Below are 14,744 nucleotides of genomic sequence, written 5' to 3' on the forward strand. Positions count from 1 at the left end.
AAGATGAGGTTAGTGCAGAATAAACTAGTTCAAAATATCAAAATAAATTATTGAAATAAATATTGATCTTAATTGTTTTTATCATGCGGTAGATTATGAATCATTGTATTTACTTTCATATTCTGTATTTAATGCCCAGAGTAATATACAAATTGGTAGTTGAATATCTTGTCTACTCTTGTTATTTCCCATTTTATTTATTAAGTTAATACCAGCGATTTTAAACCCACAAAACGAATAAATAACACTAACTAACATATACATTTTATTAAAACTAATAGTTTTGAATAACGATGCATTTCTTAGTAATACATATTTTAAACTCATGTTTGTGAAGTTAACGGAAAATTAGATTAAAAGTGGTTCTCTAATATAGAGCAATAATATAGAAATAATTCAATCTATTTTTTCCATAAGCAAGCAGGCACTATCTCGAAATTTTGGTTACATACGCAATATTTCGGCCGGCTGAAATCTGCGTCCAGCCGATTCAATTTATTAAGTTTTATATCTGTAATGAAAGACAGTTGTTCAGCAAACTCTCCCGCGAGAGACAAAAAAAATATATAAACGATCAGCGTACTATTTGAGTCTATTTAGCCGTCCCTCTGCCTGCGTGTATATACGCGATTTAATCGCTCAGTTTTTGAGATATCAATTTGAAATTTTTGCACGTATTCCTTTTTCCAAAAAACTGCTATTTTGTCGGAATCGCCGCTGTAGGACCACTATATTTAAAAATATATCGTCACGAAAATTGGATTATTTTCCAAGGCAATGGAACAATCTCCGAACAAAGTTTTTAAATCATTCAAACTGATCGATAAAAATTAAGGTTTATGCAAAATTTTTATATGTATATTTTCGCGAAATTTGGCATGTACTATTGTTTAAGTTAACTCTTTCAAAAAAAAAAATTGTTTCAAATTAATTAGTGGACAATTTCTTTAGATTCATTTTTAGGCGGTTCGCTACTCGATATTTGAACTCACATTTTATGAAACATGGTCATTCGGTACTTAACCACTTTGGTACGGGCGTCAACTATAGTCGACGGCTACAGATAACCCCACACAGCCGAGCGTCGACCAGAGTCGAGGGACATGACATGTGCGCGCACGGCCAAGCGTCGACTATAGTCAGCAGCCAGGAATTTTATCTTATCTCTATAGTTGCGCAGTATTCGCTCGCATAATTTTAGTTTCGTTAAATTCATTGAGCAACACGGTTCTGTACGTTTTTATTATCTCATCAAAGATCTGTCGACGAACGAGACAGCTCGCGGACAGAGAATCCCGCCGTGGGCAACGTTTTGTGGCCGATAGGCGCCGTACCGAAATAGTTATATTAGTGCAAAGTTTTTGTTATATGCACCATATTTATTGGTATAAATATAAAAAAATAAGTTTAAGTTTGGTTAGAAATACGAAAAGACTTTTTCGACTATCCAATATTATTACCAATATTTTTGGGAATATTTAAATTAAAAAATCCACCTGCAGGTAGACCTAACGTAAAGCGAATAAATATGAATAACTTTTGTCGTTTATTTCCCTAGAAAACAAATCGGTAAATAACCATCATTTGAAACCTTAAAAAATGTTACATACTATATTCAAAATTCGACAAATCATTATTTTATACATGTGTTATTATATGCATATTATAGTTTTGCACTATTGCTAGTGTTTGGTTTGGACCAAAAAAAACTTTATTACTATTGTTTCCTTAGTTACCATGAAAATATCTTCCAAAAAGATCACAAAAATCCTTATTCTTGTTGACATTTTAAAGATCTATAAAAAGATGAAAAATTTTGGTTATTTTTATAAGATTTTTACCTTTTAGTACGATTGAAAAAAAGCGATAAAAAGACATTATATAATCACAAAATTGGAAGTATTAGAAATATTAGGAATTTTATTCGGTTGTAATAACAGAACCATGCTAAACGAAAAAATTATGATTTTATCGAATAAAAGCATGAAAACTCGTAATGAAAATCTGTTTTATGATTTTGAGTTATGATTACTTAGAATTAATGTGAAAAGTTTTCTTTTACAATTTAAGGTTGGATTTTGACCTTAAATAACTTTTGAACGGGTCGACGTAGTTACATTTTAATAATAAGTTTTTACTTTCAAATGCATCAAACATTCCGAAAAGGCAAGAAAATATTCCTGTGATATTAATATACGCAATCACAAATTATAATGCACCATCTATTACTATCAATATTAAGAGCTCAAATTGCATGTTTATAGTCGTTTCAGGCGATATTTTCACGGTAAATATCAAATGAAAAGAAATAAAGGTTTTTTTGGGACCATTTTAATAAGTATATGTACAAGTATAGGTATGTACACATGTACGTACTTTTGTCTTTTAAGCTTCATTAAACACGAGAGTAGAAAAACTATCTTTATATCATTTTGATTTATACAAGCTAATACCATATATCTATAAAACTGATGTTTATTTGCATAAATATGCTAGTTGCGTAACATTTACAAAAAATCATTAATTTATCAGTGTTAAATGCGACTGCGATAAAATTTACATTCATCCTAATGTGAATTTAGTAGACACCTCTTTTATATGCGGAATTTATTTATATATTTCTTTTTTGTTCGTGAACTATTTATTGATTTACTTAATTTTTTTCACTTTTACCACGCTCTACCTTGGAGAGGTAAGTAACCCGTACACTGCTGCTGATGCCCGTTTGAAATAAAATTATTTTGATTGCGATATGCCATGGCTAAACTGTTTGACATTATAGAATTATTGCATGATTGCTGTTGAATTTGATTGTGGCTTCCAATCGTTCCATTATAGCTCGCAATAAGGGAGTTTGATGTATCTGGAGAATGGGAGTTAGTAGTTTCACCCGTTATAAGATTTAAACCACTAGTTATGCTGTTATTCACTTCCGTGGTACTGATATTCTCATTTATGTTAGTGTTGTTATTACTGGTATTACTTGTATTACTAGCTGTACCAGCTTGTTGAGATAGTGGTGTACTGCTATTACCCGAACATGGCTTACCATCCTTTACGAGAACTGGTACTGCTACACGTCTCGGTGAACTGGAAGTCTGTAAATAAAGTATATTTATAATTTAATCTTTCTATTAAAAGCTGTATTGAAATTATAAATTGGATTATTTTTTTTAAATATGAACATTAGTGAGCAGAAACTGTGAAAAAAATCCAGAAATACTTTCAGGTGTTGGCAAAATATATTAAAACGAGTATATACTATATTCTAAAGAATTATAAATGGATTAAAAAATATTTAGATCAAACCATGTCATGAAAATTTCGCAAAATCATCGACTTAGCAGTTCATTAGGAAAGGGATTAGACGCATACATTGTGATATAAATATTTCATCAAAATTCTATTTTTTGTTAAAGTTTTTGAAGGTTGAAATTTAGAGCGCGATAAAATTTTAAAATTATTTTCTCATAAACTATTGGAGATAAGTCGATGATATTTTGCAAAGTCAAAGTCGGGGTCCACTTGTTTAAATAATAATGTCATATCGCAGCAGAGAGAAAACTGACTGCTAACCTCGCAAAGGTAATATCGACCACAACATGAGTGGGGTGGGATAAAAAGTTGAAGAAGAAAGCGAGACGCATACGACGACAGGGGTAATGCTCGAAAATTTTACGAAAAGATGAGGCGACTAACAGGAGGTTTCAAGACCGGAGCCTACTCTTTTAAGACTCAAAGTGCTGATGTAGTGATCCTGCGGTGAAACCCAATCTATTACGATGGAATAGATGATTCATTGAGATTGAATATCAGTTAACCGCCTGAGGAACAACAAAGTGGCAGTGGCCGATGGAATACCGGCCGAACTATTCAAATACGGTGGCAAAAAACTGATAAGGTGCGTGCATCAACTTCTTTGGAAAATATTAGGTTGTCAAAAAATCCTTGGGGTATTTTCGATTGTCGTTTCTTTTAAGTCGTTCGTGAGTTATAGCGTCGCAAACATGGAGCAAAATAAAGAGAAAATACGGCATATTTTACAGTACTACTACGATAAAGGCAAAAATGCATCTCAAGCCGCCAATAAAATTTGTGCAGTTTATGGACACGATACAGTTTCCATTTCTACCACACAACGATGGTTTCAACGTTTTCGTTCTGGTCTAGAGGTGGTCGAAGATGCGCCACGCTCCGGAAGGCCTGTCGTCAAAAATTGCGATAAAATCGCTGAATTGGTCGAAAGAGACCGGCATAGTAGCAGCCGTAGCATCGGTCAAGAGCTGGGCATGAGTCATCAAAAATTCATTTCAATTTCAATAATAAAAAAAAATTCAATAAAAATAACGCAAGACTTTTTTGACAACCCAATATTTGTCTGAGTTATTTATCCAAAAAATGTTCCGCATCAGCGCAAGTTATGTCCGATTTCTGTCATTAATGCACCTACCATTTCCGAAGCAGACGTCTTATATTAGTTAAATATGTTAGAAGAATCATACAATTATGGCCCAGGTATGATTCCCTCATTCTTTCTTTAGAAATGTGCCAAATATATATACCAACCCCTAACAAAACTATTTAATTCATCTCTTATGCAAGGCTTATTTCCATCCATATGGAAAAAGTCTTTTATAATTTCTTTACATAAGAGTGGATTTAGGTCATCTATTGAAAACTATAGGGGAATAGGAAAGTTGTCTACAATACCTAAACTTTTTGAAGCAATTATAACAGACGACATAACCTTCCGGATCTCTCCACTAATTTCTTGTTCTCAGCACGGTTTTCGCAAAGGGAAATCTACAATAACTAATTTGCTTGAATTTGTATCACATGTATCAACGGGCTTTAGGGAGAGTAAGAATACTGGGTGGGGTGCAATAACGTCACTGGTAATAACGTCACTGTGACTTTATTTCCAATTGGAATGGAAATAAAGGCACTGGACATTATTTCCAATTGAAATGGAAATAAGAACACATTAAAATGGACTGTAAATGAGAAATAAAGACACATTCCACATATTGCAAATGCGAAATAAAGTCACTTTTTAATTTCGTACTCTGGTAACGCTACCTTCTGTTATTTGAAACTTCAAATTCGATTACACCATCCCGATGTGTCAATAGGATTGACATTTGTTAAATATTAGTTGTCCACGTGCTGTTGCAAAAAGTAAATGTTGTAAAAATGGAAACTTATGCAATCTTAGAATAGGAGTTAATACCTGGTTTTAGGCAAACCTTCAAATTACTATTAGTTAGAAGTAAAGAACAAATTTATAGAAAAAAATACAACCGAAATGGAATAATATATTATCAATGTTATAACCGCTTTTGTAAAGCAAGTGCTATAGTGGAATTTAATAGCAGCAGATATTGCAACCGAAAAAGAAATTCCACCAATGTCCACAATCACGATTCACAAAAAGATTTAATAAAAAAACTAGAATTATTAAATTCTATAAAAAAATGAGCGAGATCTATGATGAGGAATGCAAAAAATTCAAAGATTCGGCACATTTAGTAGAATTTGGTACTATAAGAAGACAGCTGTTAAATCTAAGGCAAAAAGAATATCCTAAAGCACCAATGTGCTTTGAGGATGTTATCGCAGTATTCCAAAATGAAAGTGTATCAAAGGAATTTGGCATGTCAAAACATGTTGAAGATAAAAAATTTTATATAGATACGATAATAACAGAACAGTTTTCATATAGTGTATTCGCTTCACCAACAATTGTAAATGTTATAAAAGACATGCAAGTTTTAGAATCACGAAATTATATTGCTGATAGCACATTTAACATTGTGCCTGTCTCAAATGAATTTAAAAATTGATGATTATTCACATTCAACATTCAGATCATGTAAGAATTGATTTTAAATTGATTTGACTTTACATACATATGTATTTTTATTATAACTAATTGAATTTCGTATTTTAGGCTTTTCCTTTTATATACTTATTAATGTCAAATAAATCGGAAAGAGCATATACACATGCTCTTCAGTATATTAATGCAAATGTGCTCAATTTGAATCCAACATCTGTGGTTACAGATTTCGAATTTAGTTTGCGTAACGCCATCAAACATGTCTTTCCTGCTGTTCAATTGAAAAGTTGCTGGTTCCACTGTACGAATGCTTTGCGACGAAAAGCTTCGAAAATTCCTAACTTCATTCGCAATCTAAATAAAGACAAACAAGCCAAATCTATATTTCACAAATTTCTAATCTTACCACTACTGAAACCGACTGATATCAAAAAAGCATCTAAAATTTTAGAAAAAGATGCTATTAATTTGAAAGATACTACGAAAGAACATATGGATAGAAGTTCTCTTCTTAATGAATTCTTGAATTATTACAGACGTCAGTGGATGAAAAAGGTAAAACAAAGTATTTGAAATTATTTTAAGGCATTAAGGTGTAGGCATTTTGTAAAAGGAAGAATTATTAGTTTTTCAAATTACAAAAGAAAAAACAAGTAATGATTTTTCCTTTTACAGAATGTTTACAAGGAGATGTATGCACTTTGTAAAAGGACAATTTTTTAGATTTAAATGATAAACATTGTTTTCAACGCTAATGCATTGCGTAAATTATTGTGTTTTGTTATTTCCGGAACGCCCTGAAAATTTTTCAATTTTAAAGGAACCCATTACTACCAGCAGATCTGCAGAATCATTTCACAGTCAATTAAGAGCGAAATTGCCAAAAAAAGGAAGTTTGAAGACAAAGGAAGAAGGAAGAAGAACGAAATCAATCGATTTTTTGAAATCAATTGGTGGATGTACTAGTTTATATAAAACTAAACAAAAAAAGTTTAAAACTCGTTCAAATTTTGGTCGTGAACGCCTCCATCTATTGCATCAAAAAATTACATTAACATTATTACATTACATTCTCAATCAGCTTTCATTAAAAGAAAACTGCATATTCGCAGAAGATTTTGTTAATGAAATTCCAAGTGATGATGATTATGATGATGACGATGAAGAGGATTATGTTAATAATGAACATGTTGATAAACGCAATGAACAAAAAGATTCCCTTTGATTAACATGCTATGATAAAGATCGCGAAGTTTTGTGTTTACCATGTAAACATTGCAAAATTTGTCGCGATTGCTTCAAAAAAATAGAAGAATCATCGCAAAATAAAGGAATAAAAGTATTGTGTCCATTTTGCCGTTCCATTGTTAAGAATAGTATGATAATTTATAATTAAATGTTAACGTTTATTAGGGTTTCATTGCCTTTAAATAATTTTTTTCCAAATGAAATCGCAAAGTTGAGGAATAAACATTGTGTAAACGCATTTAAAAATAATAAACTTTAATCTAATTCTTAATTTTGGCTGTTGAAATTTTTGTTTCTTACCACAAAAATTTTTTCTACATCTCTAGTGAGGCCTATATTAGAGTATGCTTCTGTGGTTTGGAACCCTAGTTACCAAGTCCATTCGGATAAGTTAGAGTCCGTTCAAAAACAATTTTTACTTTTTGCCCTAAATCATTTGCATTGGGATTCCAGTTTAAATCAAGGGGGAAGACAAACCGTTTAAAACTTATAAGTCTCCCGACACTCGCTAGTCGTAGGGAGGTGCTTGGTATAATATTTCTTGTAAAACTCGTGAATGGGGCAGTCTGTAGCCCATCTCTCTTATCTGATATTAATTTTAACGTTCCCGCTCGCTCTACCAGACAGTTTAGACCCTTACTTTTAAATATTTCTAGAACTAATTTTGAGTTAAACGAACCATTCCGCCGTATATGTCATGATTTCAATTCTCATTCCAGCACATTTGATCTAACATACTCACTCTTTACCATTAAAAAAATTATTTTATCTACTCTTAACAAGTAACATTTAAAAATAATAAACTTTAATCTAATTCTTAATTTTGGCTGTTGAAATTTTTGTTTCTGTTGCTGGGCAGCTTAAGATCGCAACGCTTAAAACTCTCTTGTCTTTTATGACTCAGCTAATTCCGCTCGTTCGCGGATTGCGCCCCTCGCGTCGGTTGGGCGGGAGGAGAGTAATCGTTGGGTATTATTATTATATCATTGATCATAAAAACGCTTTCTCCAGAATGGATAAGAAAGCGAAGTGGGTCTGGTTGTGAACGAGGACAATACGAAATATCGCCTGCCATTAAACAGTCACGATTTGGCTCGCACGTCACTGTTGATAGTTATAACTTTGAAGTAGTGAATAAGTTCGTCTATCGTGGAACTAACATCGACACCAACAACAATATTAGCTTTGAGATCCAACGCAGAATCACTCTTGCCAACGGATGCTACTTTGGACTGAGTAAACAATTGAAAAGTAAAGTTTTCTCTCGACGTACAAAGACCAAATTCTAAAAGTCTCTCGTCATTCCAGTCCTACTCTTTGGTGCGGAGGCATGAACAATGACATCATCTGATGAGTCGGCAATATGAGTGCTCGAGAGAAAGTTTTTGTGCATTGTCAATGGCGAATACCGCAGTCGATGTAAGGATGAGCTTAACGAGAAAAATGGCGACATTGACATATTTAAGCGAATCAAGAAACAGCGGCTGTGCTGGCTAAGTCATGTTGTCTGGATAGAAGAGTACTCGCCAATGCAAAAGAAGAGTAAGACGTTTACTCCGTTCAAGAGGTCAAGTGAAAAACGACATAGCTCTACTTGGTATTTCGAATTGGCGCAAAATATCAAAAAGAAGATACGACTAGCACTCTCAGCTAAACCCGCGTAAGCCGTGTCTACGCCAATGAATATGAAAATATTATATTTATAATTTTTGTAACTCCATGTCAAATCAGTTACCGAAGGCAAACTCTTCTTCTTTGTTTCAGGATACGATACACCTTCACAGTCATTAAACATTTACAGATAAAGAAAGCGCCTTAGACTGACCAATGACTTTCGTCTAATCAAAATTAAAATTCAAAGGGCATGTATCAATCGCAGCATTACCAATGCTTCAACCAGTAGCGACTTTTTTCGTTTTGGCGAGTGAAGTACTTAGTTGGGGAAGATTTTTTTATTGACCACAGCACTGCGTAAAATTTAAGGAAACGTAGACAAGGAAATGGAAACGAAACTTTGTCCACGTTTCATTAAGTTTTGACCAGTCCGACTATCTCAGTGCACAGAATACTTTGTTGTAAAACGTAAACTTCCAGGAAGTAGGTTTGTGGACTAAATTTTGGTGAAGAACTGTAACTAACTATAAAAAAAATAACAGATATAAGGAAGGTACATATTTTGGTCTTCAAACTGCGAATGAACATACATATTTTTCAACAAAAAAGGATGCCACAGTCTCATTTCAATGATAGTAGTAGCATATATGTATGTATGTATGTACATATGGAACACACTCATTTATAAATATACGCGTTTTTATATTTAGGTGTGTATACCACGAACTAACGAATATGTGTGTATATATTTTTTGTGATCAAGAGCATCGAGTTTTAGCATTAGATTCACAATATGGTGGAGCTGAGGAAATTTGGAGGAAGCATGAAATCAAAATAACAGGAAATTCTGGATATCCTTTAGAGCCATGGTATTTGAAACTATTTAGAAACCCTGAAGATGATTTGCGTCAAACGCAAGTTAATGAATTCCATGCAAAAACACGCTATATTATTCAACCAACCATTGGAATACTGAAGGGCCGATGAAAAATTCTCAGTCCTCTAAAGATGGCAAAATCGACAATCATGTGCAGCCTTGCATAACAGCTGCATACGAGTACAATATAACTCAACATACTTGTATTTCAGATATTTTGAAAATGAAAACAATGATACAGAAATATATACGGGAAATGAGACCCAATTAACTAAATTTAGTCATAAAATTGAAAATCATATTATGTTGTCTTTAGATAATAATAGAATGAAATGTTCCAACGACATTTGAATTCATATTTGCTTTTAATTAATATTGTGCAGTCGAAAAAATCTTTTCGTATTTCTAATCAAACTTCAACTTATTTTGTTTATATTTAAACTAATAAATAAATAAACAAACATGTATCATTTTGGTCGACTACTTTTTTCCATTTTTCTGCTAGAACGGAAGCGAGCGAACCATTGTTGTGCGACACGAACTGGCACAACACCGTCTCCATAAACTTCACAAACTTCGTTGGTAGCTTGCGTAGCGTTCTTCCCTTTTACAAAAATTTCAAAATATAACGAATTTCTTCATTATTTCCACTTATTTTTGAACCACTGTAAATATTAATAAACTTCCTTCTTCTTAATAGGCGTAGACACCGCTTACGCGATTATAGCCGAGTTAACAACAGCCCGCCAGTCGTTTCTTCTTTTCGCTACGTGGCGCCAATAGAATATTCCAAGCGTAGACAGGTCCTTCTCCACCTGGACCTTCCAACGGAGTGGAGGTCTTCCTCTTCCTCTGCTTCCCCCGGCAGGTACTGTGTCGAATACTTTCAGAGCTTGAGTGTTTTCGTCCATTCGGACAACATGACCTAGCCAGCGTAGCCGCTGTCCTTTAATTCGCTGAACTATGTCAATGTCGTCGTATATCTCGTACAGCTCATCGTTCCATCGAATGCGATATTCGCCGTGGCCAATGCGCAAAAAACAATAAATCTTTCGCAGAACTTTTCTCTCGAAAACTCCCAACGTTGACTCATCAGTTGTTGTCATCGTCCAGGCCTCTGCACCATATAGCAGGACGGGAATTATGAGTGACTTATATAGTTTGGTTTTTGTTCGTCGAGAGAGGACTTTGCTTCTCAATTGCCTACTCAGTCCGATGTAGAACCTGTAAGCAAGAGTTATCCTGCGTTGGATTTCCAGGCTGCCATTGTTGGTGGTGTTTACGCTGGTTCCCAGATAGACGAAATTATCTACAACTTCAAAGTTGTGACTATCAACAGTGACGTGAGAGCCAATCAATCAATATCAATATCATCGGCATACGCCAGCACCTGTACACTCTTATAAAAGATTGTACCTGCTCGATTAAGTTCTGCAGCTCGAATTATTTTCTCCAGCAGCAGGTTGAAGAAGTCGCACGATAGGGAGTCGCCTTGTCTGAAACCTCGTTTGGTATCGAACAGCTCGGAGAGGTCCTTTCCGATCCTAACGGAGCTTTTGGTGTTGCTCAACGTCAGTTTACACAGCCGTGTTAGTTTGGCGGGGATACCAAATTCAGACATCGCGGCATAAAGGTAGCTCCTTTTCGTGCTGTCGAAAGCAGCTTTGAAATCGACGAAGAGGTGGTGTGTGTCGATTCTCCTTTCACGAGCCTTTTCCAATATTTGGCGTATGGTGAATATCTGGTCGGTTGTTGATTTGCCTGGTCTGTCGAAAGCAGCTTTGAAATCGACGAAGAGGTGGTGTGTGTCGATTCTCCTTTCACGAGCCTTTTCCAATATTTGGCGTATGGTGAATATCTGGTCGGTTGTTGATTTGCCAGGTCTAAAGCCACACTGATAAGGTCCAATCAGTTTGTTGACGGTACGCTTTAATCTTTCACACAATCGATAGAACCTTATATGCGGTGTTGAGGAGGCTTATCCCACGGTAGTTGGCGCAGATTGTGGGGTCTCCCTTTTTATGGATTGGGAATAGCACACTTAAATTCCAATCGTTGGGCATGCTTTCCTCCGAACATATTTTACAAACAAGCTGATGCATGCTCCTTATCATTTCTTCGCCGCCGTGTTTGAATTGCTCGGCTGGCAATCCGTCGGCCCCTGCCACTTTGTTATTCTACAGGCGGGCAATTGCTATTCGAACTTCTTCATGGTCGGGTAATGGAACGTCTGCTCCAACGTCATCGATTGGGAAATCGGGTTTGCCTTCTCCTGCTGTTGCGCGTTCACTGCCATTCAGCAGGCTGGAGAAGTGTTCCCTCCATAATTTAAGTATGCTCTGGACATCGGTGACTAGATCACCTTTGGGGGTTCTACAAGAGTATGCTCCGGTTTTGAAACCTTTTGTAAGCCGACGCATTTGTTCGTAGAATTTTCGAGCATTACCCCTGTGGGAAAAATCGCTACGGAATAATCTCTGGTGAACAAAGAAATGCTTTTGAAAAACTACTGGCTCAAAAAAAGTGTAAGTGGTTATGTTAAAATCGTACACTTGAATATCATAATTCCTTCTTCTTTAGACACATCTAACGCAGTTAAAGCCGAGTTTACAATAGCGCCCCAGTCGTTCTTCCTTTTCGCGATTCAGTCCTGGAGTGTTTCCATTCATTCGGACGACATAACCTAGCCTTTGTCTGTTGATTCGCTTAACTATGTCAATCTCGTGGTATATTTCGTACAGCTCAGCGTTCCATCGCCTGCGACATTCGTCGTTGCCAACGCGCAAAGGACCATACATCTTCCGCAGAACCTTTCGCTAGAAAACGTGTAACGCCAACTCATAAGATGTTATCATCGTCCATGCCTCTGCACCATTTAGCAGGATGGGGATGATGAATGACTTTTAGTATTTTGTCTTTGTTTGTCTTAAGAGGACTTTACTTCTCAATTGCCTAGTCAGTCCGAAGAAGCACCTATTAGCAAGAGTTATCTTTTGTTGAATTTCGAGGCTGACGTTGTTGTTGGTGTTAATAATGAGTACAAGATAGATGAAATTATCTTCGACTTCGAAAGTATGACTGTCAACAGTGACGTGGAAGCCAAGTCGGGACTGTTTGCCCTCTTTCACTACCAGACCCATTTGCTTCGCTTCTTTGTCCAACCTTAAGAAAGCAGAACTAACGACGCGGTTGTTAGGCTCAGACATTCAACAGGGAGTAACTTATAACTGCTTCAAAAACTCAAAAAAACATATGCCTGATTAAACCACTACTGCACTTACTACTAATAAGTAAATAGAAACGAGAAATTAAATCAATACGACAAAGTCATAAGCGGAGTATTTTGGAACTCGACCAGATGACAAAAGTATAACATCATTAGGCGGAGAAAGGAACGCATATTACACCGGTCAACACGATTTTTGGGTCTGACATCTACATGTTAAATTTAAGTTTCTGCTATGAAAAAAATGAGGAAAAAAAAATTTTCCGGTTAAAGTTTGCTTTCGTAGAATTTAGAGCACTTTTTCGATTTTCAAGCCGAAATTACTGATTTTTATATTTTTTCTACAATTTCACTATAGATTATAATTAGAAAACCTTTTTTTAGATACAAGAGTCGTTTTTATTCAAAATGTGTGATAAACAATAATACATATATAAATGTAAAATAACAAGAAATTACTGTCTAAAAGTGAATATTTTTTGTATTTCTTTTATGCTCATATGAGCTCTCTCGTTAAAATAGGCTTCATAGGCTTCGCAAAGTTTCAAATTTGTTGATAAAGCAAATTTTTTACTTCTAACTTTAATAAATTCACTGCAAATAAAACAGAATAAATCAACATCATTTTTACACTGACTTGATGCCATTTTATATCTGCAATACCGCTGTAACTAAACTAGTATAATCAAAAAACTTTTTTATTATTTTTATTAAGTTTTACTATTAAAATAACTTACAAAAAAGTAAAAAAATATTTAAAAGTGCACACTTTTACTTTTTCTTTTATGTTCATAGGTACTATCTCTTAATAAACCCCAAATATTACTATAATTTTTACAAAGGAAACTTTATAAGAAAAAAAGGTATTTTCTTATCGTTTTTATTCATAATTAATAAGAAAATCATAAAATAAACTTAAGGACAAAGAACGAAAATTTTTTTGTAGAGTCGTGTTATTCATTGACCCAGATCTAACTGCGAAAAAAATTAAATGCACATTCATAACATTAAATTTTCTAACATGTGCACTTTATAGCAAGGTAGTGCTGGATAAATTTTGTAGTAAAGAAAAATGGAAGTTTGTGCATTCTTATTTAGGATTAGACATATGTATTTCCCTAATAACAATTGTTATCGGCTAAATTACTTGACTCGGCTGGTTAACTCAAGGTAGTAGTAGTTTTTTAGATAATAATGTGAAGTGATTCTAAAAATAGATAAATACAAAGTTAAGCCACAATATTGCTCATGCTTGCATGTTTTTTTTATTATTGATGCCCTGGGATGTGAACACGGTGGATATACAAAGTAGGACCCGCTGCAAAAGTGTCTAAAAATTACCTTACGATTTAGATAAACGAGGTGAGATGGACTAGGACAAAATCACATTAGAAAATTAAAATCTTGATAATTTTTAACAAGTTTAAGTTTCCTCTACATTGACAGTTTTGTGGGTGGATTAATTAGAGGAATTAACTTTCAATAACATAAGAAACTTTACGCACCTGATTTTGTTGGCTTTGTTCTGCCATCGCCTTTTCCTTTGCTTGACGCTTGCATTTATACCTGTGATTTTGAAACCATATTTTAACCTGTTAAATGAGAAAATATGTCATAACTTCATACTATTTCGAATACAAGTACGAAATATATGTATTTACAATATATATAAGTATATATACTAGACCTTTGTTAAAATAGCCAAGAATAATCACCAATAAAGGCACAAAACTGCAATTTCAAAAAAGTATCAAAAGTGAAATGCTATCTATACGAGTAATATAAAGCTTTTTATAAAACGTGGGTGTGAAACAGTATAAGTACTAATAAGTTTTATGAATATGGCTCACAAAAGCTATTCTACAAGGTGCGTTCCAAAGTAAACAGAACTTAAAAAAACAGAACAAATGGTTTTTTCGGCAAAATTAATTTATTTTATT

General features: G+C 34.4%; 1 protein-coding gene across 4 annotated transcripts in view; it reads right to left on the reverse strand.

Annotated features, from left to right (window-relative positions):
* Positions 1 to 888: 888 nt before the first annotated feature.
* The window catches only part of LOC120780333 (homeobox protein Nkx-2.4), a 113,511-nt gene continuing 99,655 nt past the window's right edge, over positions 889 to 14,744 (reverse strand). For all 4 annotated transcript variants that reach the window (XM_040112629.1, XM_040112631.1, XM_040112628.1 and 1 more), the window contains 2 exons: positions 14,310 to 14,396; positions 889 to 3,098 (listed from right to left, as the gene is read on the reverse strand). In XM_040112629.1, the coding sequence (XP_039968563.1) occupies positions 2,670 to 3,098; positions 14,310 to 14,396 (516 nt within the window). In that variant the 3' untranslated portion in view covers positions 889 to 2,669. The remainder of the gene's footprint in view (positions 3,099 to 14,309; positions 14,397 to 14,744) is intronic.

The sequence above is a fragment of the Bactrocera tryoni genome, unplaced genomic scaffold (assembly GCF_016617805.1).
Source record: "Bactrocera tryoni isolate S06 unplaced genomic scaffold, CSIRO_BtryS06_freeze2 scaffold_25, whole genome shotgun sequence".
In the NCBI taxonomy this organism is placed as follows: domain Eukaryota; kingdom Metazoa; phylum Arthropoda; class Insecta; order Diptera; family Tephritidae; genus Bactrocera; species Bactrocera tryoni.